Source organism: Thamnophis sirtalis, unplaced genomic scaffold (assembly GCF_051295495.1).
Source record: "Thamnophis sirtalis isolate CommonGarterSnake01/CBP01778 unplaced genomic scaffold, rThaSir2_p1.2 scaffold_11, whole genome shotgun sequence".
NCBI classification, from domain to species: domain Eukaryota; kingdom Metazoa; phylum Chordata; class Lepidosauria; order Squamata; family Natricidae; genus Thamnophis; species Thamnophis sirtalis.
In genome coordinates this window covers 16880349-16904958 of record NW_028261391.1, presented here as the reverse complement: position 1 = coordinate 16904958, position 24610 = coordinate 16880349, and the positions used below count along the sequence as shown (strand labels likewise).

General features: G+C 40.5%; 1 protein-coding gene and 1 pseudogene across 8 annotated transcripts in view; one reads left to right on the top strand and one right to left on the bottom strand.

Annotated features, from left to right (window-relative positions):
• Positions 1-23462, bottom strand: part of PHC3 (polyhomeotic homolog 3) — a 56117-nt gene extending 32655 nt beyond the window's left edge. For 3 of the 8 annotated variants that reach the window (XM_087725260.1, XM_087725262.1, XM_087725267.1), the window contains exons 1-6: positions 23384-23462; positions 20254-20403; positions 17141-17299; positions 15322-15399; positions 14073-14231; positions 11002-11100 (exon numbers count right to left, since the gene is read on the bottom strand). In XM_087725260.1, coding sequence (XP_087581386.1) covers positions 11002-11100; positions 14073-14231; positions 15322-15399; positions 17141-17299; positions 20254-20382 — 624 coding nt within the window. In that variant the 5' untranslated portion in view covers positions 20383-20403; positions 23384-23462. The remainder of the gene's footprint in view (positions 1-11001; positions 11101-14072; positions 14232-15321; positions 15400-17140; positions 17300-20253; positions 20404-23383) is intronic. The other 5 variants (XM_087725264.1, XM_087725265.1, XM_087725263.1 and 2 more) reach the window with 4 other exon arrangements.
• Positions 6410-9129, top strand: LOC148043541 (A-kinase anchor protein 4 pseudogene; annotated as a pseudogene).
• Positions 23463-24610: the final 1148 nt, after the last annotated feature.

Here is a 24610-nt window from a genome sequence, read left to right as displayed (position 1 = left end):
CATCTTTCCTAATATACTGACTGAAATGCCACTTAGCTCTAGCATATAATTTGGAACGTGATTTTTCTAACAATCTTGTTTATACAACCCCTTTCTAGCTCAAAACAATGAGCAACAGAAAAGTCATTGTTGTTATGGCAGAGGGCATAACAGAAGATCGTGGCATTTCAAGATAAACCCATAATAGGTTTTCTATGCTTTAATGGTTCAGAGAACATTTGGAAGCATCCATATCTCCACCATTTGGAAGTATCCATATCTCCATCTCTCCTTACATTGACTCTATTTGAGAGAGAAGCTCTCTTTTGGGTTCCAAATTGATGGGGCAGGGCAGCCCGCAAGATCCACCGCAATAGTACAAAATATATATATATCTTTCAGTAACCTGCACTCATCTAAAGTAGGACGTTATCGTCCTTCGGCTGTTATTCATTGGTTGCCCCATACTTTCCATGATGAGAGGGAGCATGATCCTCAGAAAAGAATCCCTTCAAACGACCTTGGCTTTTGAAGCATTTGTTTCAAAGCGCTTTCCTTGGGGATGTTGTTTAGGCATTTGACTCCATCCCGGTGACATCAGGTGGTCCAATGCAAACAGGCTGGAACCAAATCCTGTTGCATTTCCTCACCTCATACCACCATTTGCTTAAAAATTTAAGAACTTGTTAGGCAAAGCTGTTCATCCCAATATTTAGGAGAAATGTATTCTCTTTACCCAGAAGCTAACCGTTTTGCTGCAATCAAGTTATAATGGAAAGGATGGAATTATCATACCCTGTCACATACCTGTAGCTTTTATTCAATCACAGAGGTTATTGCTCATTAATACAAATTAGTAAGAAATGTTCTCAATCATGAACAACCTGAGGAGGAGGAGGAGGAGGAGGAGGAGGAGGAGGAGGAGGAGGAGGAGGAGGAGGAGGAGAAGAAGAAGAAGAAGAAGAAGAAGAAGAAGAAGAAGAAGAAGAAGAAGAAAGAATGCGGTTTCCTCATCATGAGAATCATGGACCTTGCTTCCATCAATCATGGCATCCTGCTTTTAAGTATTCGTTTCAAATGTAAACATGAATTTAGATTTCACCACAGGCTTACCAGGTAAAATAAGGACTCAATAGCTAGATTTATAAGGTAAAGGTAAAGATTCTTCTCCCACATACGTGTCAATCGTTCCCGACTCTAGGGGGCGGTGCTCATCTCTGTTTCTAAGCCAAAGAGCCAGTGCTGTCTGAAGACTTCTCTGTGGTCACGTGGCCGGCATGACTAAACGCCAAAGGCGCATGGAACGGACCACCTTCCCACCAAAGGTGGTCCCTATTTTTCTACTTGCATTTTTTATGTGCTTTCGAACTGTTGGGTTGGCAGAAGTTGGGACAAGTAATGGGATCTCACTCTGTTACACGAGGCTAGGGATTCGAACTGCTGAACTGCCGACCTTCTGATTGACAAGCTTAGTGTCTTAGCCACTGAGCCACCACATCCCTTGGCTAGGTTTATATTACACTGTACACTCTGAATCTGGATTAGTGGAATATAGATGTATTCATATGATCTGAAAACTACCCAACCCCATTTTAGAGTAATTTAGCATGTAACACAAAGCTGGTGGTTACCTACCATTTCTGGAACTCAGCAATAACAATCTAATGTGTTAAATTAAGATTACATGAATACCTACCATGTACTGGGACTAGCACTATGTTAACACTAAATTGGAACATAGTAATTTGAATGCCTTTTTTAGCTTAACACAAATTTTGCATTTCGGGTAGTACAATTAAGAGTGGACCTACACCCTAATTATTTTTTTGTAGGGAAGAGAAAACACAGATAACCTTACCAGCTAGAAGAGTTTAATACTTAACAGGCGAGGAAAAGTGCTTCTATCCTATAAAATCACCCATTATGGCCAACTGATCTATCTTAAGCATGTCACAATGCATCTTGACATTTATCTAGAAAAGCCCCGGAATCAGGAAAGGCCAAGATTTTATAATAACATTTTAGTCGTTTTGCAATTATAAAAGCATTTTTGGTGATACTTAAAGAACCTGGCAGAATGAAGAACAGAACCTCTTGCCCCAGGGAGCAGAACACAGAAAGCTAAAGAAAAGCAGATTCTGTTTGAATGTAAGGAAAAGGCTTCCTAACCGTGAGAGGAATTTTACAGCACAACCAATTATCTAGGTAATAACAACTAAACATTTCTCCAAAGGCGTCAAACTGTTGGCTGGAGAACTACCTGTCCGGAAACTTTGAACCTGGATTACTATACAGCAGTGGTTCCCAAACTTGGCAACTTTAAGACTTGTGGACTTCAACTCCCAGAGCTGGCCTGAGAATTCTGGGAGTTGAAGTCCACAAGTCTTAAAGTTGCCAAGTTTGGGAACCATTGCTATACAGGGACTCCTTGACTTATCACCACAATGGAGTCCAACATTTCAGTTGTTAAGTGAGACATTTGTTAAGTGAGTTTTGCCCCATTTCACAACTTTTCTTGCCCCGGTTGTTAGGTGAATCGCTCCAGTTGGTAAATTGGTAATCCAGTTGTTAAGTGAATCTGGCTTCCCCACTGATTTTGCTCACCAGAAGATCGTAAAAAGAGATCACATGATCTTGGGACACAGTAACACATCTAAATAGGAACCCAGGGTCAAGGCCCCTGAGTTTTGATCACCTGACTGTGGGGAATGCTGCAATAGTCGTAACTGTGGAAAAATGGTCAAAAGTCGCATTTTTCAAAGTTACCGTGGTAACTTTGAATGGTCGCTAAATGAACTTTTGTAAGTAGAGGACTACCTGTATTGACTTAGGGATAATCAGGATAGCCTGAATGGCCCCTTTCAATTCCATGATTCTATGAAAATGCAGACTTTTCAAGACAAACAATAAGAAGAACTGGCCTCTCTCCTTTCCTTTATACACACTTTTATTTGGGACGCTGCTTTTTCCCCGTTTATCTTAAAAGCACAATTTACAAGCCACAACTTATTTTTTGGCTCTGCTTATATCCATGTAAAATGTACCTAGGGCTTGTGTTGGATGACCATGGGCAGAACGGTGCCCTGATCTTAAGGAAAATATAAGCTTGGACTTGAACATTTATTTCCCTCGATCATTCCAATTTTACATCCCCACCATCCAGCCAGAGCTGAAGAATCTTCCTGGTTGAGAAGCGAAACGTCTTCCAAGAAAAACAAGAAAGTCCAGTTGCCTCTTGAAAAAAAATCACCTTTGGGCTAAGCCAAAGATATATCTAGAACAGTGGTAGTGAACCTGGTCCCTACCGCCCACTAGTGGGCGTTCCAGCTTTCATGGTGGGCGGTAGGGGTTTGCTGGAACTCTGCTTTATAAATTTTATAAAGTTACTTCCCTACTTTATAAATCACCATTACTGTGGAACCGGTGGGCGGTTAGAAAATTTTACTACTAACAGAGATACAAACGTGGGCGGTAGATAGAAAAAGGTTGACTACCCCTGATCTAGAAGCTAGATGAAATCTATTGAAAGGTGAGTCTAATGTTTTGAGTAGAAGAGTATTTTAAATCATTACATTTTATTTTTGAAATATTTCTATCGTTCTCTGCAACTAACTAATTGCAACTAATTGCAAATAAAGGATTACTACTGAGTCACAAAAATGTTAGGTAGACAGGCCTAATCTTTAAATAACTAATAGATCAGGCATACCCTGAAGTCACCTCAATGGACAATCATCAATACACAGAATGGATGGGATGTACACTTAAAACACAAGGGAAACAACGAAGAAGTCTTGTTAAAAATATGAAACCACAAGGTCATTTACATTCAGTCCTATATTCAAATTTAAATTAAAGCTGAATGGTGTCACAACTGGAAGACTAGATAGGGAGATCTGATTAAGCAAATACATTATATGCCAACATCACCCCAACTTTCATTAGACTTCTTACATTCTGTTCACACATTTCACATAATGAGATGTATGAAGCTTATCTATTCTCTGCCAGTATGAAATGTTATATTTTGTGCTAGCTTCAGAAAATATAGTAACACATGTAAGGAAGTCAAGCTAAAACAATTCATTACCCCCAATTTTTGCTGTAGAAAAAGACACAAATGGTATTTATACTACTGTGAATTTCTTCAGTGAGAATAAAAAGCTTAAGTGAAATCCTCTACATTAATTATTGATTTGTTATATTTCCTATCTTTCTTCAAAATTGCTTCCATGGGAATTCATTTCATCCCCAAAACAACTGTGAGGCACATCTGGTTGAGATGGAATAACTCAATTTTAAGGGATAAAAACGGATGTGAACTTGTCAAACATTTGGATGCAGCCTTTGACATGTTCCCATGGTGTATTTTTCTACTCATATAGTTTTAATTTGTTTGAGTCAATTGAGATGCAATTATGGAGAATCATAAGTGTGCACCCATTAAAATGTTAAATAAATTAATTGTAACATGAATATTTAATTCTTTTTTTCTCTCTGCCAGTTATCTTTCGCTCTTCATTTTGGCATTGTTCCTTTTAAAATCTGTCCTCCACCAGATTATCAAAAGCTGTGTTTCTTGATCTCATGAAGTTCCATATCCCGAATTTCTAAATTTTATGGAACTTATTTCCAGGTATGTGATATTTTTGAAATGCCAACAGCACTTAACCCAAAAGAAACTTGAGACAGTATCAGCTTTGAAATTTTAAACATTATATTGGAGAAAAATAACTACTTTCCATGCTGATTTTTACTTATCAGGTCATCTATCTTTCTTTCCTCTGAAATTTCAGTGCTGTGTTTATTTTGGTGGTATTTTAAAAAAATATTCATGACTTCTCCTTAAATAAATAGCAACTCATAGTATTATTTAATAAGTAGCTACAGAACTCAGTCATTTTTCTACAGTGACACACACAGACACACACAGACACACAAACACAGAGTCTGTAGAGATTCTCAGTCAACTGGACTTTTTTTTTCTTTTGAAGAGGGAGCTGAAGAAGCTTCTTGGATGAGAAGCGAAACGTCTTTGAAAGAAAAAAAAACAAGGAACTCCATTTGCCTCCTGAAAAAGCACCTTTGGGACAACCGTGACCTGGATAATTGAGAATCTCTCCAGACTTCTAGCTATACAATTTGGAATGAACACCCTTTGAATGGTGTGGGAGTAGGAATGGATTTCCAGAGGAAAAAAAATGCAGACTACAGGAACCAGGAGCATTGCTCAGGTGACCCTGAGGACAAAGATAAACCTCCAAGTCTTCCAAGTGCTTCAAGAACCTCTAAAAGGATGCAAAGGACCAGCTGTCTGCAAGGAATATAAATCCTTCCATTCCCCACTATCCAGTCAGAGATGAAGAAGCTTCTTGGAGGAGAAGTGAAATGGCTTCAAAAGAAAAAAAAAACAAAAACAAGAAAGTCAGTTGCCTCTTGAAAAAGCACCTTTGGGACACACGAAGAGAGAGAATTGAATCTGTGTGTGCCTATTGCCCTTTGGGTTAGTTGCGTCCGATGCCTGGGAATCTTTTCTTTCCCCGCCTCTGTGGTTCTCATACAACTGGTTGTTATTCTCTGTTGATTGACAGGGGCTCTCTTTGGAACCTTGATTGTGGCTGCTCCTGAGTGGTTGCTTTATTGCTGTTCTCCCAAAGAATTGGCTGCTTCATGCTTTACAAAGAAAATAACGCTAGATGGCATACCTATCAGACTTTTCCATACTCCCGAATGCTTCCACGGAGCTTAATAATTATTGGTAGAGTAACAGTTGCAGGCTGTTCAGAAATAGAAATATAGATACAATGTACACAGACTATTGGACAATAAATAATAGAAACACAGAAAGCCATTCCGATACTGTCAGCATCATTTGATTAAAGTTCTCCAAAGTTACTTAATGAGGGGTCCTCCACCTTCACCTTGAATGAGGCTGTGACATTGTGCTTGCGATGCAAATCCTTTACCATTCCATTTCCAAATCTATTGAGGGCTACTAGACAAGCTACCTTGAACTGCTTTTATGACATATAGGGATTGTCAAAACTTTCCCAGAGATGTGCTCTCTGTGTTTTATTGCTTCTTGCACATGTCCTTATTGCGCCAAATGCAGCTCAGGGTTTGCTACCACTGCAAACAGATCTGCAGCTAAAGAGGGAAGATTCTTTTTTTATGGACATGGCAGCTGAGCATGCAGGAAACAGAACTAAGAATTCCCTAACTGTAAGTGCTTCTCCAACTACATATAATTTGTCACACGACTTTTGCAGTGATGCTCTGAAGGACATTGTAATCAAAAGGTCCTCTAAGGTTTGGTATAGAAATAAGTTAACTACTCTTATTTCTCCACTATTATTTCAAGGAATGCAACATTCCTTTTTTTCCTAATGAAGACAAATTTCTCATAAACCGGGTAGGTGAATGAGAAAAAGTAGCTGAAATATATATTATCAGAGGGTGACAAGATGCTTCTTTGTGATGTCACTGCTGCCATAGAAACTATGTGTGCACACAAGTGAAAATGACATTTGGCAGCAGAAGAGCATGGAAAGTTGAGAGAGGAGGCAACATCTTCGGTCTGGCAGGGTCATCAAAGCAGTTCAGCTGATAAGGAACAACCTTATAGTCTTAGGTACATTTCCACTTCCAAGCCTCAGAAGATGTCTCAGGAAGTTGATTGGTTACACAGCCAAGCAGGTGTGTGTAAGGTCGACCTCTATAATCCTGGAGGAGGAAAGGATCAGGAACGCAAAGTGATTTGTTTTGTCGATGTTTCCAGCCTGAACATTAAGCAAACAGATGATACAGATAAGGATGCTGCTGGCCAATCTAAAAGCAGTGAATCTGCCACAGGACTTGATCTGGGGAAAATGCAGGACAAAGAGGTCATTGTTATCAAGGACAGTGACACGCCAGAACAGTCTAAGACAGAAGGAGCAGTTTGCCTGTTCAAACAAGGTTCAACCGAAGAGCTTAATGTTGTGTCCTGGCTTTTTGATGACCTGCAAAAATATGCATGTGGATTTCAGCATGCACTAACCCCTTCAACCGCCCCTCCTGCACAAAAGCCATCGGCAGCGGACAAGATGTCCCAGAATAACAACAATACAGCTTTCAAACCTTTGGAAGGTCAGAAAACACCATCAGATGAAGTAGCATGCACTGTCCAAAAGCTGTGCACTTTGGTTATGCAGATGGCAAGTAAAGAGATCTCTGAAAATTTGGAAGACGCCGCCAGCAAATGTATACGCAAGGCAATTTATGCCTCTAAAGATGGGAAACCCCTCAATGCCTCTGGTTCGGTAAGTAAGGTTGCATCCAAGATGGTGAATGACGTTATAGAAAATGCTCAGGATCCCAATAAAGAGGAAGGTAAAGGACTCCCCAAGAAAACGTCGCTTTTTTATGGTGAGTTATGTTCCAACCAAAGCGAATCATCACCAGATGACGAAGGAAGACCAACCCATGCCCACTTGATACATCCAAGAAAACAGTCATCCTGCAGTGAAGGTATTGGTTCTTTTAACAAAGGGCTAATGGTATATGCAAACAAAAATGCTAAGGATATGACATTTTCATTTGTGAATGCCACCAAGATACACAAAAGGCCACCACTCCCAGCCTGTGTGATTCTGAAGAGAGTGTTTCTCAAACACACAAGGGATGTCATATCGGACTTAATTGACTCTACCATGAAAAATCTGCACAATGTCACCGGAGTCCTCATGACAGACTCAGATTTTGTTACTATGGTGAAGAAAAACCTCTTCAATGCGGGAACCCAGAAGTCAACTGAGATTTTAGAAGCAATGGTATTAAGAATGTATAACGCTTTGATGTCGGATAATAAGGACAGAGGGCATAGTCTTGTATACTCTTTATTGAAAACAGGATGTTCGTTAGACCCCAATTCTCCAAATATGCACTTTGCATCTTTGAAGGGTGGGGTCCATATGAGGGAAAAGGGAAGGCAAGATGGACAGACATCAGCACAAAAAGTAGGTGAAACAATAATTAAGGATGGAATTAGCATGTTGAGATCAAGAGCAGGAGGCAAAGGTCCAGAGAGGGGGTGTCATGATAAGAAGTCAGAAAAAAGTAACTCTACCACCGAGTTTCTAGCAAAAGACCTCATTTTGACAGCTTTAATGTTGATACAACAACATCTCTTAACTCAGTACAAAGAGCCTGTTTGTGAGTCAAATACGTCTTCATTTGGATTTTATGAAAAGGGAGGTAAACATGGTTCTAAATCTCATAGTGCCAGGAGTGAGCCACAGCAGCAAGAATACCAGAGGGGGGAAATACAAAGTGCCCTTCTGTCAATCATCCAGAAGGTCCTACAAGAGGCTGGTTTCAATGTAGATGAGTGTGAAATAAGCAAGAATCCCAAGTCGAACACGTATGACGATAGATCTAATAGAAAGCCCCCATCCAAACAGAATAGTTCAGATGTGGATTGTGAAAATATGGAACAGATAAATAAGAAATTCATTGATCAGCTGATGGAATCTGTGATGAAGCTCTGTATGTACATGACTAAAAGCCCTGATTTTGTTGTGGAAGATTACTCTGACGAGCAAGGGACATACATCACAGCAAGAAACAAAGGCATGTCAACTCCAGATTCAATGTTATCCCAGAAACCTCCACGAACTAATATTGGAAAACCGCTTGTGCCTGCTGGTTCTGAGGTGATAGTAAACAATCAGAGCTCCAACAGCAGCTCACAGAACAGAGAACTCCAGGCTGTCCTCCAGTGGATGGCTGCTTCTCATTTCCAAGTGCCCAATCTCACTTTCATGAATGAGAATGATGATGAGCTGAAGAAGCTTCCACAACTGGCTGACAAGGCAGCCAAGAAAGGTGCAAGCGTGGGGGATATTTTGCAGGAGGTAATGAAGTATTTCGAGAAACAACAGGTTGACGCCGCTGTGGGAAACATGCCTCGTTGCGGATTACTTGACTGGTTGCTTGCTAATATGTAGACAAGTACCAACACCTCCCTCTCATTACTTCCACCCAGCAAAGTTCCATCTTAATTGTAAGATGGAACAACAATACAGCTGATTTTCCATAGACAGCGCTTCCACAGGCTGTGACACGCAAGCTGGGCAAAATCACCAATAAAAAAATACAAATGTCAACTGTTACTAATTTGTTTATTATTTTTTATGTAGATATTATAAATAAGTTACAAGAGTAAAAATAAACCCTAAAAGTATGTCTTAATGAATTGTTATCAGAGCAGTTGGTATGCTGATGGTATGTATCATCTTTGATTTCTCTTTTGTTTAAAGGACGTAGTTAATATCCTTCAATTCTAGGTCGAATTAAGAGTTCCTTTTCTCTTTCTTCTTTTCATTACTAACTCTAGCAAATAATTCAAAGTTGGATGTTGACATTGTACTTGCTTAACCTTTTTCTCTTTTATATTTCCAATTTTTTTTACTGTGTATTGATCAAAATCAATTAAACTTTAACATATTTATGAAAATAATTATGCTACTATATTTATTGATATTTAGTCATTCCATTGGTATCAGTCCATTGTACTAAAATTAATGAAATATGGTCATTCTTGCTGATGACCTGGAACTGTTGTGAAAAGTTTCATATATGTGTATTTACATGTAGGCAACACCCTTTCTCTGTCTTAACACACACACACACATGCTGCTGTACTAATTTGTCTTTGTTAAATTTTACTTCGCTTTTATTCCCCCACCCACTTTTTTTGTTGTTTTATTAAATAATGGTTGTTTTAAAAAATCCATAATAGTAGTGCTAAAGCAAATATAGAGGGATAGATATTTTAATCCACAGTACAAATTGTTATGATGTTTTTTCTGAAAAGTTTTTCACACACCCAGCATTTCATGTACACTTCTGCAAAATTGCCATGTCATTAAATCATAAAATCCTTTCCATTTTTCTGATATGGGATTGCTTATTGTTTGTTATAATTGATTGATCCAAAGTTGTGTTCATGCTTGTATAAATAACCGGGTTTGACCAAACACAAGAATGCAGGCATTTTCACAGATTATTTGAACAATAAAGTTCTCTATTGTCAATTTTTATTACTTTGATTAAAGACACAAATATATAGGAACCATGAGAATGGCTCAAGTGATTAGCCAATACTGCCTACTGTGTCAAACTTTAAAAAAAACAAGTAACTGAGGAAGTTTTTCACATAGGTATAAAAGACACCCAACTTACTTGCTCTATCACAGTTCTTAAACCTGAAGGGAGCTACTCTGAATGATTATATCACACTGTATGCAGTCTATTTATTATTGTTAAATGCATGTCTTATCTGCTCAAAGTTGAATTAAAGAAGGTTAAAGAATCTTAACATTAATGATTGCCCTTAGTTCTTCTTTCACCACAATACCACTGTAACTTTAAATTTTATACCAGGAAAATATGCTGAAGAAAGTTTGAATACTCAGCTGACAGTATTAAACAATGGACATTTTTAGAAGTTAATCCTGTTAACAGAGTTACAGGTACGATTAGGATTCAGTCTCTGTACAAATACGTTTATTCACTGTGTGCTTTAGGAATTAATGTTAAAGGTTAAAGCATAATAACTAGTGCATTGTTTTCCAAGTTGTTTTCCAAGTATGAACTAGCTAAGCATGGCCACATGTATCAGGTCTGTGAGGGTGCTCATCCTACTTTCCGTGGTTAAAAAAATAATAATTTTATCTTCAAGAAAACACACATTCACAAACTTTATACGATTAATTATTTATAACTGACCAAAAAAGAATGCGCATCTAGAACATGTTGTATGTGTGTTTGCAAGAGTCCGGTGGCCTTTAGCATTTAAAAGCACCACTGGCTTTTTGTGTGAGTGATTGCACACACAAAAGCTCTAATGCAATAATATTTTGACAAAAAAACAACCAACAATGCATATGAACATAAAGAGGAAAGTCGCATCCCAGTCCTTCACAATGGTTCTGGGTTACAGGTAGACACACACACTCTCCACAATCCATGCAGCCTCACCTGAGTAGCTGCAGACTGACAGGGAAACGAAGATGATGAGGACACAACAGGAATGTCAGACTGGACAGCTGCCACAGTGGTAGCAGGCGTAAAAATCAGCTGTGAAGGCAGGAAAAAGAAAATTGAAAGCCACACAAAGCACACACACACGCACACAGGCAGTCCTCGGCTTACAACAGTTCATTTAGTGACCGTTCCAAGTTACAACGGCACTGAAGAAAGTGACTCGTGATTGTTTTTCACTTATGACCGTTGCGACATCTCCAGGGTCATGTGATCAAAATTCGGATACTTGGCAACTGACTCATATTTATGACGGTTGCAGTGTCTCGGGGTTATGGGGCCACCCTTTGCTGCCACCTGATAAGGAAATCCAGGGGGGAAGCGAGATTCACTTAACAACAACAACAGCGATTCCCTTAACAACGGTGACAAGAAATGTCCTAAAAAAAGGGGACAAAACTCACTTAACAAATGTTTCACTTGGCAACAGAAAAATTGGGCTCCATTGAGGTCATAAGTCGAGGACTACCTGTAGTCTGAAAATAAAATTGGTGTGCCTTTTCTTTTAGCACAAGACCTACAAGTATTTATTCTAATGTCTTAAAAAGAACCTTAACACTTTTTGAGTAGCTTTGCTATTTCATCTCTTTGAAGAATGTCTACAGCCTGAGGCTTTCCCCAAGGCAACATAATTACATGCTGTTCTTCATTGGTATTTGAAAGTTACTAAAAAAAGAAACTAGGGACGTGATGGCTCAGTGACTAAGATGCTGAGCTTGTCGATCAGAAAAAATGTGCAGCTCGGCGGTTTGAATCCTTAGCGCCGCGTAACAGAGTGAGCTCCCGTTACTTGTCCCAGCTTCTGTCAAACTAGCAGTTAGAAAGTATTTAAAAATACAAGTAGAAACATAGGGACCACCCTTGGTGGGAAGGTAACAGTGTTCCATGCACCTTTGGTGTTTAGTCATGCCGGCCACATGACCACGGAGACATCTTGGGACAATACTGGCTCTTCGGCTTAGAAACGGAGATGAGCAACGCCCCCTAGAGTTGGGAACGACTAGCACATAAGTGCGAGGGGAATCTTTACTTTTTACTTTAAAAGGGAAACTGTCAAATAGACGTGAATACCTGGCCAACCTTGGCTGATCTTAAGAGTAGGTACTTGGTTGAGACACCACTAGGAAATATTAGCGTTGAGAACTAGGGTGGGAAATTGCCTACTTCCTGGAACCTTAGACCTCTGGCTGAACAGAGCAATCTAAACTTTACCAAAAGAGGCACAGATGCTTCTTCTATATTTACCAGAACATGAATAGGAATATTCCTATAATAATCGAAATAATAAAAATGCCACTGTTTGGAGTCAGACTATTTATTTATTTATAAAATGTATAGGCTGCATTTCTTATCTCACGTTAACTCTGGGCAATTTACAATCATTAAAAAAAACCTATATAGGTCAGTGATGGTGAATCCTTTCAGCACCAAGTGCCGAAATGTGAGCGCACACGGGAAGCATTGAGTGCCGAAAAGGGGGCACTTCAAGTGTGCACTTGTCTGGGGCGCAACCAGGAAGAGGAGTTGCCCAGGGGCATGCACACGCTGAAGAATTTACTTCTGGTTTTCAGCGCGCATATGAGTACCGGCTGGCGACTCTTCCTGTTACTGCTGCGCATGCGCCAATCAGCCGGCCAGCATGCATGCTCACAGCATGCAGCTCTTCCAGTTTACGGCACTGCCGCATGCACAAATGCCAGCTGATTGTCGCGTGTGCATGTGCACCAGAAACCAGGAAGAGGAACGGCCGATGCAATGCATGTCAGGGGCCACTTCGGGCACACGTGCCATAGGTTCACCATCACAGATATAGGTTAAAAGCATAAATAGTTAATGCAGAATCCAAAACGCTACAGCCAATTAAAAAATGGGCAGGGCGAGAGCAGGACGGGGGGAGGAGATGGGATCTGTTGTTAATTGATCAACTGCCTCCACTATGATATTCCCTAATTGGAACCCCAAGCTAACTGAAGAGCCAGTAAGCTCTTCTGAAAGGTCAGAGAATGGGGGCTGACCTCATCCCTGGGGCCAAGATATCCCACGGAGCAGATGCAGAACATCTCCTGGATTCTACCAGTTGGAGTAGTCAGGCTAATAGGGCCCGTAGTATGTCTCCTCGGGGCGGGGGGAGAATCCCAGCAGAATGAGACAGTCCCTCAAGTAGCCAGGACACACAAGGGCTTTATAGAAGATTACCAACACTTTGATTTGCATCTGTAAGCAAACCCGGCAGCCAATGCAACTCATGGAGCAGTGGTGTTAAATGGGCCATTCTGCCTGTGTGACCGCATCCTACCCCCCTATAGCCTCTGAATGCCCTTCAAGGGTAGCCCCATAAAGGGCACAAGTGCACTTACTTTTGTGACCCGTCAGCAGCCAGTAGAGCTGGCAGCAGATTTGGACAGTGAGGAGGTTGGAGATGAACATGGGCAAATCCTGGAGTCTCGGGAAGGCTCTGATGAGGGTCAGAGAGAGGGCCAGAGCCATATGCCAGTTATCAGCTGCCTTCAGAGTCAGACATCAGTGAGGCAGATGAACAGATGGAGCCTATTCCCTATGTGTGCATGCACAGAGTTGCCAGATGAAGGGAAAAGCTAAGGAACAAGGGCCGACTTGGGAGTAAGGCCACAGTTGGATGGTGAATGGCCCCTCCCATAGGGAATAAAAGAGGAATGAAAGGGGAGGAGTGTTTGCAGGAGACAATTAGTTCATTCCTGCATTCTTGCCAAGTATTGCGGCGTCTGAAGGATATCGGCGTGGCCACCCTCCAAGCCTGATAAAGGTCGGTAATTGTGAACTGTCTTGAAAGACCGTGAGAGAGGAAAGACTTTGCTGGAGAGGAATTCACTGTAAATTAAATAAAAGGGGTTTATCAGGAGAAGGACTCAGCTTTGTGCTGCTGGGGGAGCCTAGGTCAGAACACTTGCAACACGCAGCCAAAAGCCGTACACAGAGACAGGAGAGGACAAAAACGCCCAAAAGGGTAACATTAAATCTGCAAGACTTACCATCTGAGCTCGGAGATACATCTGAGCCTGACTGGCAGTCAGATTAGGAGAGGTGCTCCCTAACAGCATCGTCTGCTGCGTAAGACTGCTGCTACTAGTGTTGGAGGTCTGTGAACGGCTTATTAGCTGTGCAGGTGTAGGAGAAGCAGAAAGATTAATCTAGGGGAGAAAAATAAATCATCATTAACTATCTTTAGCCCTCTCATCTAAAGGCAGCCGCTCCCAACAATTCTATTCAATTGACTCTTCTACCGAAAACACGACAGCAGATGCCTAAGTAACATTCACATTATGCCGTGAAAGAATATTTTTGTTTTGAAATTATGCTCTGTGGGACAGAATTTGGATATGGCAAAATGCTAAGTCTCAGCTTTTAAAACTGTATTTTAGCCTGAAGTCTTTCCTCATTAAAAAGAATACTGGACATAGTCTACTACATGCTAACATTTGCTAACAAATAATAAGAGAATTTTCCAAGCTTAAACATGGGAATTAAACAGCCATATATTTTTTTGTGTAAGCTTTGCCCATTTGTTAGCCAGCTATTACATCTGAAGCCAGAATTCACTTCTAAACTCGAAACACTCTGCTTGCAATAAGCTAGCCATACCCTTACTGGGATTTGATTAGCTAGCTGATGAGAGCTAAATAGCTTGAAATAGATCTATACTAGTCTCCCTTTATTTATTTATCAGCACAAATAATAAACATATATATATATATATATATATATATATATATATATATATATATATATATATATATATATATATATATATGTGTGTGTGTGTGTGTGTGTGTGTGTGTGTCTGTCTGTCTGTCTGTCTGTCTGTCTGTCTGTCTAATCTTCGCAAAAGGGGAAAAGCAAAATAATGTTTAAACATCTATATTACTATTTCCAGCATTAAGGCACTGACACTTTAATACAGGAGTGTCAAAAGAAAACAGGCTCCTGAGGTCCATTTTCAGCTGCGAAGGCCTCCTTCAACCCTCTGCCAGCATGCAGCCCTCCTGAGCTCCATTTTCACTGGCAGAGGGACTGCGGGCCATCCTTTGCTGTTTCCAGGGTGGCCAGATCTAAGTACGCCGCGGGCAGATCCAGCCCCCGGGGCCTTGAGTTTGACACCCCTGCTTTAATAGGTCAAGAATCCCAGTTGTTGCTCCTCAAACATTTGCACAAACAATGTGAATATAAAGAATAAACATGGAACCTTATAAATTAAGAGAAATACTTTTGCTAGATACTTACCGAGGTTTCTGACATGCTGGACTGCTGACTGACACTGCCATTAGGAGAAGCACACTGCCTCCCACCTGAAAGATTTGCCTAAACAGCAAGCATATCTATCAAATGAGTCATCTGCATTGCTAGAAAAAATGCTTGACTAACAAGAGTGTACCCGCATTAAATTCAACGGCAGCCCCAAAGCTACAATTCTCATAATCACTTTTATTTGTGGTCTCCATTGTCTTTAATTCCAGTCGGCTTCCTATCTCTTTTGAAAGCTTAAAGAGTCATATGTTATCCTGAACTAACACTCCATCCACCTAGTAAGGAATTCCATAGTGATTTCCTTCAACCAACCAAGGGATGGTGCTACAATAGGGAGAACAATGTTTGTCCCCTCTCTTATTTTGTTTTCCTCTTTCTTTGCTTGGACCTCAAGGGTAGAAATGAAGCAGTAAATCGCTGGGTGCTAGAAATAGGAAAATGGGATTATATTTTCCAAATAAAAAAATCAATAAACTCTAACTTTTTATTGCATTTTGATGTCACTTTCATTCTTGCGTTTAATATTGCTAGAAGATTAAAAATCCTTGGACATGCAATTATTATAGATACTCAACAAAAATGATAAGAGTACATTCTCTGATGTCAAAAGAGAGAAATGAAAGTCACTGTATCAATAACACAAGGGATTGAAATAATCAGATATTCACAACTAATAATTATGAATTGTTACATTGTTTCAAAATGAAAATCAAATTGGTTCAGTCTCTAGTCTCAGGCTTCTGTTCCTTAATAGTAAGTTATTTTATTATTATTTTATCAACACACTATTAAATTGCTTGGTTGAAATATTAGATTTTTTTTAAAAAAATTACCTCTTCCACTTATGAATATTTTCTTGACTATTTATATCAGAGGTAGGAAATGTGAGATCTTTTAATATTGTCAAACTGCAGTTCCCAGCATGCCTCACTATTGCCTATGCTGGTTGAAGCTATTGGCTATTAAAGTTCCACTGCTCTTAAATACCAAATTATGCTTTAAGTGCTACAGACAAATATTTGTAGGGTGGGAGGAACGTTAGAAAACATTCCCTTAAAACCGGAGTATTGTATTATTATTATTATTATTATTATTAATAATAATAATAATAATAATAATAATAATATACTTTATTCATTAAACATGAAACTCAGTCAACTGAATATTTAAAAATGTTTCACAAATATTATTGACTGGCACTGATGGTTGATACAGGTTACTGCCAGCATCCTAGCTATCGACCAAATATCTTCTTAAAATGCATGACATTCTGAGTAGCAGAGTTTTTTTTTACTTCCGCTGATGTTATTGCAGGAATCTGTAATTTCTTGATGTATTATTATTATTATTATTATTCAATTGTATCACAGCAGCCAGTTGTTTCGCCGGATTTGGCATTGGTTACTAGTCGGGCCCCACCCAGGGGCCTAGGACGTCGTAACGTATTTTCGTAATATGCGTGCAGATCCAAGCAGTGCGGCTTTTTGCATTTGACTGTTGGTGATTTTGTCAATTTTTAACTGTTTTAAATGTAATTCCAGTGCTTTTGGAATAGCACCCAGTGTGCCAATTACCACTGGAATTACCACTGCTGGTATATTTTAAGAAGGTACTTGGTTGAGTCCTAGGAAGCTGGCAGCAACCTGTATCAACCATTAGCACCAGTCAGTGGTATTTGTGATGCACTTTTGAATGTTCACTCGATTAAGTTTCATGTTTAATGAATGAAGTATAATAATAGTAATAATAATGGTCAACTTCGTGATCTTTATTTTCTAATCTACCCCAGTCTTACCTGTGGAACATTGGCCAAACTCTGGAACGGAGTACTGCTCAAATGTTGCTGTTGTAAAGCTGCAGTTTGTAACATTAGATGCTGCTGCTGAGCCGCATACATCTGCTGAAGGTATTGTGCAGCTGAGCTGGGGGGACGATGCAAGGCCTGCTGAATGACCTGTGGGGTTTTGAGTAGCGGTAACCATGGCAAGAACAAGAGATGGAGAAAGATCAGTCCTGTCATAACAGCCATTTAAGCATTAGTATAGCCTACACTTCTAAGAAACTGCATCACTGCCTTTGTAACCAGGAACATTTTAGATCCCCTGAGCAACCCATATAATTAATCTGACCACTCAGTTTACTGCTAGTTCTTTGATCACAGGCTTCCATGTCCAGCATCAGAATATATGGCAGACATGTGAGAGGTGGGGTCCATCGAAGGGGAGTTGGGGTGATAAATGATAGTGAAATGGCAATTTCTCACAGGAAGGAGGAAGCACATTCCAGAAAGGGAAGGGAGACAAGAGGCAGCACAGTCTAGATAGGAAACAGAGGAAGAGAAGAGAAGAGAACAGCCACTCTTTAGACTCTCTCAGGATGTATCTGTTAGGCTGGGAGCAGTATTTAGTCTGGCAAAATTCCATCCGCTACAGTAGGTGTAAACAATTAAAGAACTGAACTTAGTTTGAATTGTCCAACGTTGTGCTTGAGAAGGTATCATTCCAAGGCAAGTGGTGTGTCATTGTGTGGTCACCATGCCACAAGGCCAAATACATGTTCTCTTAGTCTGGACTATCCTATCAGATGCCAATGCTTAAAGTTAACCAACTACACTGACTGTACGCTGCACAAACCAGAAAGAGGGCTGAAAATATATCTACAGACCCTTCATATACTTGTCACAAACTGTTTCAACTTCTCCCCTCAGGACACTGCTATTGGGCATTGCATGTAAGACACAGAGACAGCACACCACCACCACCACCACCCCCTGGGTGGTGCCATCACTCTGCTGAATACCTAATTCCCACAGCTCCAATTCAGGGGCAAATATATTTACCCATGTAGTAGGCTGTTGCTATTCCTTCTCATCTTTCTCACCTTTTCATTTCTCATCTTTCCTACTATCTGTTGCTATTGGTATTTTATGATTTACCGCTTGTTGTTTGTCTCTTATGATTAATGACTACAACTATGATTTACAATCTATGACCCACCACTTTGTGGTTTGCATGTACACTGAGAGGTTATGCACCAGAGAAAAATTTCTTGTGTGTTCAATCCCACTTGGCCAATAAGAATATTATTTATTCCATATCTGTTTTAGGTAAAGGTAAAGATTCCCTTGCACATATGTGCTATCGTTTCCGACTCTAGGGGGCGGTGCTCATATCCGTTTCAAAGCCGAAGAGCCAGCGCTGTCCAAAGATGTCTCCGTGGTCATGTGGCCAGCATGACTAAGGCGCATGGAACGCTGTTCCCTTCCCACCAAAGGCGATCCCTATTTTTCTACTTGCAGTTTTACATGCTTTCGAACTGCTAGGTTAGCAGAAGCTGGGACAAGTAACGGGAGCTCACTCCATTATGCAGCATTAGGGATTCGAACTGCCAAACTCCCGACCTTTCTGGTTGACAAGCTCAACATCTTAGCCACTGAGCCACTGCGTCCCAAGTGTTTTGCTTACATCCAAACATGCTCCTTCCAGGACCATCGATGGAATGCCAAAGTCAATCTGTCTTTGGAAGGCTCTATGTCCTTCCCCTGTAGCCTGACTTATCATTGGCCAATTAGAATCCCCCAAATCTGTGCAGGGCTACTACAACACAACACTGGCTTGCCTGATGTTTCTAGTACTGTGTTTTTCAAACTTGGCAACTTTAAGAAGTGAGGGTCTCAACTCCTAGAATTTCTCAGGCAGCAAGTCTGAAAAACAGACAGGTCTAGGGGTTGGGGAAATGTCAAATGGTTGGGAAGGGAGGATTGGTGGAAATTCCTGCTCAATAGGAATTTAGCCCACCCCCAGGCTTTCAAGGAGCTTCAGCATCTGAAATGGCAAAAATTTTGCCATTTGAGATTTTGGGCAGTTCAGACAAAATATTAGCTCCACTGCTCAACAAGGGCCAAATTCTTGGTGTCAGTGGCCTCAGCTGAACTTTCATAAAAAACGTTTTCTCTCAAATAATTGAAACTGCCTATTTTAAATAGTTTCCCCCCCAGTCCTCATGACTAAGTCACGGGAGTTGCCATTCCAAGAATTTTTAGCCTCAGGCTATCCTGGCTAAGAATTCTAGATCTAACCCACCTGGAAGATATCGGGTTGCAAAGGCTGTTTTACTAACATTCCACACAATACCACTGTTTTGTAACGATCAAGCATTTTACTTGCCAGATGGAAATGAACTGTATTAAATAACTTTCAAAATCTTTTGATTCTATATGAACCAAATGAACTACCAGTAGCAAAATTAGGATCAAAGATAAATCAGTGTTTAGAAGGAGCCTGGAAGAATCAAGAAGAGAAGCACTGAGATAGAAGAACAACATTAAAAAAGAGAGAAAGAAAGAATGTGATAGAAAAGGATGAAAGGGTACATACAGGCAGGATGAGGTTTTTAAAAGCTAGGCCAATTATTCTTTATTTTCCCTATAAATAGAGGCATCCACATAGAGTCAAAAAAAGTGAAGGCAATAGCCACAACCATCTAACAGAAACCCTACCCTATTTTGCATGTGTATTCACAGTCACTGTCTTTTTTTTAAATTACCATAACTCACTTCTCTCTATAGTTGCCCCTGCTGCTAATTCCAGAAATGATGCTGACTCCAACAAAGGATAGCAGAGAACTTCATTTGGTCTATGCTTTTAAGTAAACGAACTAACAGTTCCTAGACTGCTATGGATCAGAACACAAATATTCTTAAAACTGCACATTTCCCAAAATAGTTTGCAAGCATTTAATCTATCCAGAACGCTACACTGGTTGCAAAGGAAAAAAGAGAGAAACAAGCAGGAGGAAGGTCTGGTCAAGAGTTATTATTGAAATCATAGAAGCTGCATTTAATCAAAATATTTTTGGCAACGATTTTCAATTGCAATACATATTAACAGTGTTTCCTTGGTTAAATACCTGCACAGCATGTCGATCTGAGCCACTGTAGACAGATATCTGGGGTGGTTGTGTACGGGAGGGGGAAGATGTAGTAGCGATGGTTGTTGTGCCTGTAGAAGACGTTGTTGTGCTTGATTCATTCTCCATAGTTGTGGAATGATTTTGCCTCTGAACAAAGTATTAAAAAACAACAACATCAAATGAATACCATTTTCTTCTACCTCCTAAAGGAAACACACGTGTAGTTAGGATTCTATATAGAAAACAAGACCAAATTCCACAATATTTAATAACGCAAGTCCAAATCTCATGCCTGAAGTTTCATACTAGAGAACCAGAATAACAGTTTATCTCAAAATACTGTTGCAGGTATCATTTAAAAAATAAAGAGTGATTATTTTAGGAGTGAAACGGTGATGTTTCTTTTCTTTTAAATAGCTGTACATGTTGTAGATGCTCTGCTGTTGCCAATCACACCTGTTTATGCTTTTGTCTTCTATGAAGTTGCCCCTGAAAATTTTGTACAGCCGATGCAGAAGGCTGCCAGATATATCAGTACAATTTAAATGGCAAGTACATTTTGCTTTGGGAACAAACTATACTCAAGACTGGACAGGTAGTGTTTTATTTTTGAGGGAACGAAAACAAGTGGCCCACATTTAGCAAATTAATTAAAATGTACGTTTGAGATGTGATTTGAACTCAGACCTCCAAGTTTAATAGCACAAAATATGCAAATGCACTTAGAATTAAATCCTGCTGTGTTTAATATTGCTTACTTTCAAAGAAGTGTGCATGGGATTACTTTGTAAGACTAAAATCGTATCTGCATCACGCTGATGCAATGTTTAGCTGATCCATTTCTCCTGTGTGTTGTACTATGCAAAATGAACATGTAAGTAGCTACCTGAAACAGGAATGCTATAAATCACTTATACTTTCAGTTAAGCCTTATGAAATAAAAAAACTGTCCTTTCATAACATTTTAGAGAAAATGCAACTTTTATTGCAGGTGGGCACATGCTTGTGAATTGCAAAAATTAGCAGCTATTGTTAAAACAATTGAGATACCTGTTGTTATCATTATCATTTTTCAACTGCCACCTATCTAGTCATTTTTACATAGTCATATTTAGCATTTTGATATTTTGAAGGGTTCAGAAACACTTCACCTATCCTTACTGAAACCCTTTGAGTAAAAAGTATATCACTCACATTATAGATGGGAAATGAAATTGTAATTTTTTTTATAATCTGTATTAGGTTGCAATCCTATACAAGACTAGCATCATCCAGCCGTCCAAATGATAATGTAAGACTCCAAATTCTACCAGTCTAGCCATATCAAATGATCAGGCATGGCGGGAAATTAAGTCCAGTAGCAGAAGCATTGCAGGTTATATGCTATTAGCAGATCATATCTGTTCTGCAAAACTCTCTCTCCTCTCATTTAATGGCCATGCAAAATTTTGCAATCCAGAAATACAGTAGTGGGTTTCTCTGTCAGCATTCTTTATACTGGTAATGTCTTAACTTTGGCAGCTTGAAGATATGCGGACTTCAGCTCTAAAACTGAAGGCTGCTGCCCCTATCATCTCAAAAACCTGTGACATTGTCATCTTTGCTGACTAGGGAATTCTGGGAACTGAAGTTCCACACATCTTCAAGGAGCCAAGATCAAGAAACATTGGTCTGTACTTTACCTGGGAGCAAATATTATTAAAATCACTGAGGAGGAGTAGGTATGTCCAGTTCATGAAATACAGCATAATCTAGCACTGTGGCATCTTAAAAGATGTGTGCTATTCAGATAGTGAGAATCAGCAGCCTACAAATTTAGCAAACAGTAACAGCAATAGTTATTAATTAATTAATAAATACCAAATTAATAGTACATTTAAATTAATACTAATTTTAAATTAATACTAATTTTAAATTAATACTAATTTTAAATTAATACTAATTTTAAATTAATACTAATTTTAAATTAATACTAACTATTAAAATAGGTATTAATTAATTAATTAATAATAGTAAAATGGGGCACGGTGGCTAAGACACTGAGCTTGTCGAACAGAAGGGTCGGCAGTTTGAATCATTAGCGCCATGTAATGGAGTGAGCTCTCGTTATTTGTCCCAACTTCTGCCAAACTAGCAGTTCTAAAGCATGTAAAAATGCAAGTAGAAAAATAGGTGGGAAGGCAACAACGTTCCATGCGCCTTCGGCCGGCCACATGATCACAGAGACATCTTGGGACAGCGCTGACCGCCCCCTAGAGTTGGAAACAACTAGCACATATGTGCGAGGGGAACCTTTACCTTTACTTTAACAATAACAACAATGGTATTTTGGATGCCACAAGATTCTTTTGCCTTTCATGTTACACCAATAGTAATTTAAACCTAATGGGATTGTAGAAAAGCCAGCAAGGGCACAATTTCACTCCACCACCAGCACAGCAAATGTAAATTTTAACAGCTGCTACTTTATCTCATCAGAGAGATCTAGAGAATGAGCCCGACACGAATTTCGATTTTTAACCAACACTTCATTTTGATTCCAGGGAAAGGAATCAAATCCAATCCATCCATCTAGCAAGTCAGGTGAAAGGGGTGCACCTAGGTGTGTGCGGGATTTCCTCTTTCTCTTCCAGGACATCCTGCTTTGCTTAGCTAAAGCATTGCACATGGGGACTCTTCAAACACGGGGCAACTTTCATTTCTGGCCCCCAATATTAGACTTTGCACAGCACGGAGGGGTTGTCAGCGTCTTTTAAGAAAGGAGAGTGAGCCCCACAAGGGGTGGGGGGGGATACGCGGCTCTCTCTCTCTACGTGGGTGATTTACGGTTCACCCTTCACGCAAGGCTGAGCCAATGCAACCTTCTCCAGACCGGCACCTGGGTAACAACTCCCGAGCCCGCAGAAGCAGGGAGTGCGCGCGCACCTCCGGAGGGCGCCGGGTTGGGGAAAGAGAGGCGAGAGAAGCCCGGGGCCCAGCGGGCTTCTCCTCTGCCCGGTTCCCGCCATCCCCGCGGCCCCGCACGGCGTCGAGGATCGCTTTGCGCCAGCCCACTCTCCCCGCCGGCCAGGAGCCCCTCCCGCGTCGGGCGGACCGCTCGCTCCCCGCGCGCGAAAGAGAAACGCACCCGCTTCGGCGTTACGAACCCTTCACTCCGCTTCCGCCATGTTCTCGCCTCCCTCACAGGGAGGCAGCGCGCACGCGCCTCGCGGCCGGGAGGTTGCGCTCGACACGTTGGAGGGGAGGAATCGCGTGTGAATGGGCCGTTCCCGTGTCCTGGTCCCGAATTCTTCCCGATTTCTGTGGGGGTGGTGGTGGTGGTTTGTTTTTGCAGCTCGCTTAGGCTTGTCATTTTTCCAGATGACGGCAAAACTGGATGAAGATTGTCCACCCCTACCCCCCGACTCTCTTGGGGGTCCTGGGAAGCTTGAATGAGGGAAAATTCCCCGCGTGTGTTTGTCCAATCTTGGTCCTTTGCCGCAAGATTGGGAGGGGGGGGGCATCCAAAGGCACGCGTCAGCTGCATTCGGACGTTTCGGGAAGCCACCAATAAACGACGAATAAACAATGGCTTTTCAAAAATCGGGGAAAAAGCTTTCATAAACGTTTGCAACAAGAGACTGGGAACTGCACACCAGCCAACTCTGCTTTAGGTTTGGGTATGACACACTTCCAGCCTGAGTGATTCCTTTGTGTGAATGGAGTCGAGGGGAGGGGAGGGATTCAATAAAAATCCTGGTGGCCATAACAAGGGTTTTTATTTTTTTTATTTTTGTCACTCACGTACAAGATAACAGGAATAAGAATAAACATGAATAACAACACAGGAAATGGGGACAAAAAAATGGGGACAGTAGGCATGCTGGTGCACCTATGCACACCCCTACTGACCTCTTAGGAATGGGGTGAGATCAATAGTAGATAGCTTAAGGTTAAAATTATGAGGGTTTGAGGATGTAACAATGGAGTCAGGTAGTGTATTCCAGGCATTGACCACTCTTGCTGAAGTTGCATTTTTGCAATCGAGTTTGGAGTGGTTTACCTTGAGTTTGTACCTATTGGGTATGTATCTCCCCCCCTCCCCCGTGTATATATATTATATAGGATATAAAATATCTTGCATAGGGCTTTTCTTGTAGACGGAGAACAAAGTGTTAGGTAAAAAATGGACATCTGGGTTAATGAAAAACAGTTTAATTACTTATGGGTTTTTTTTCCTGTTCAGATGTCTGCACAAGTCCTTGAAGGTTTTGGATAATATTTTTCAGAAGCGATTTGCCATTTCTTTCTGGGACTGAGAGAAAGTGACTGGCCAATGGTCACTAGTGTGGCTTTGTGCCTAAGATAGGACTAG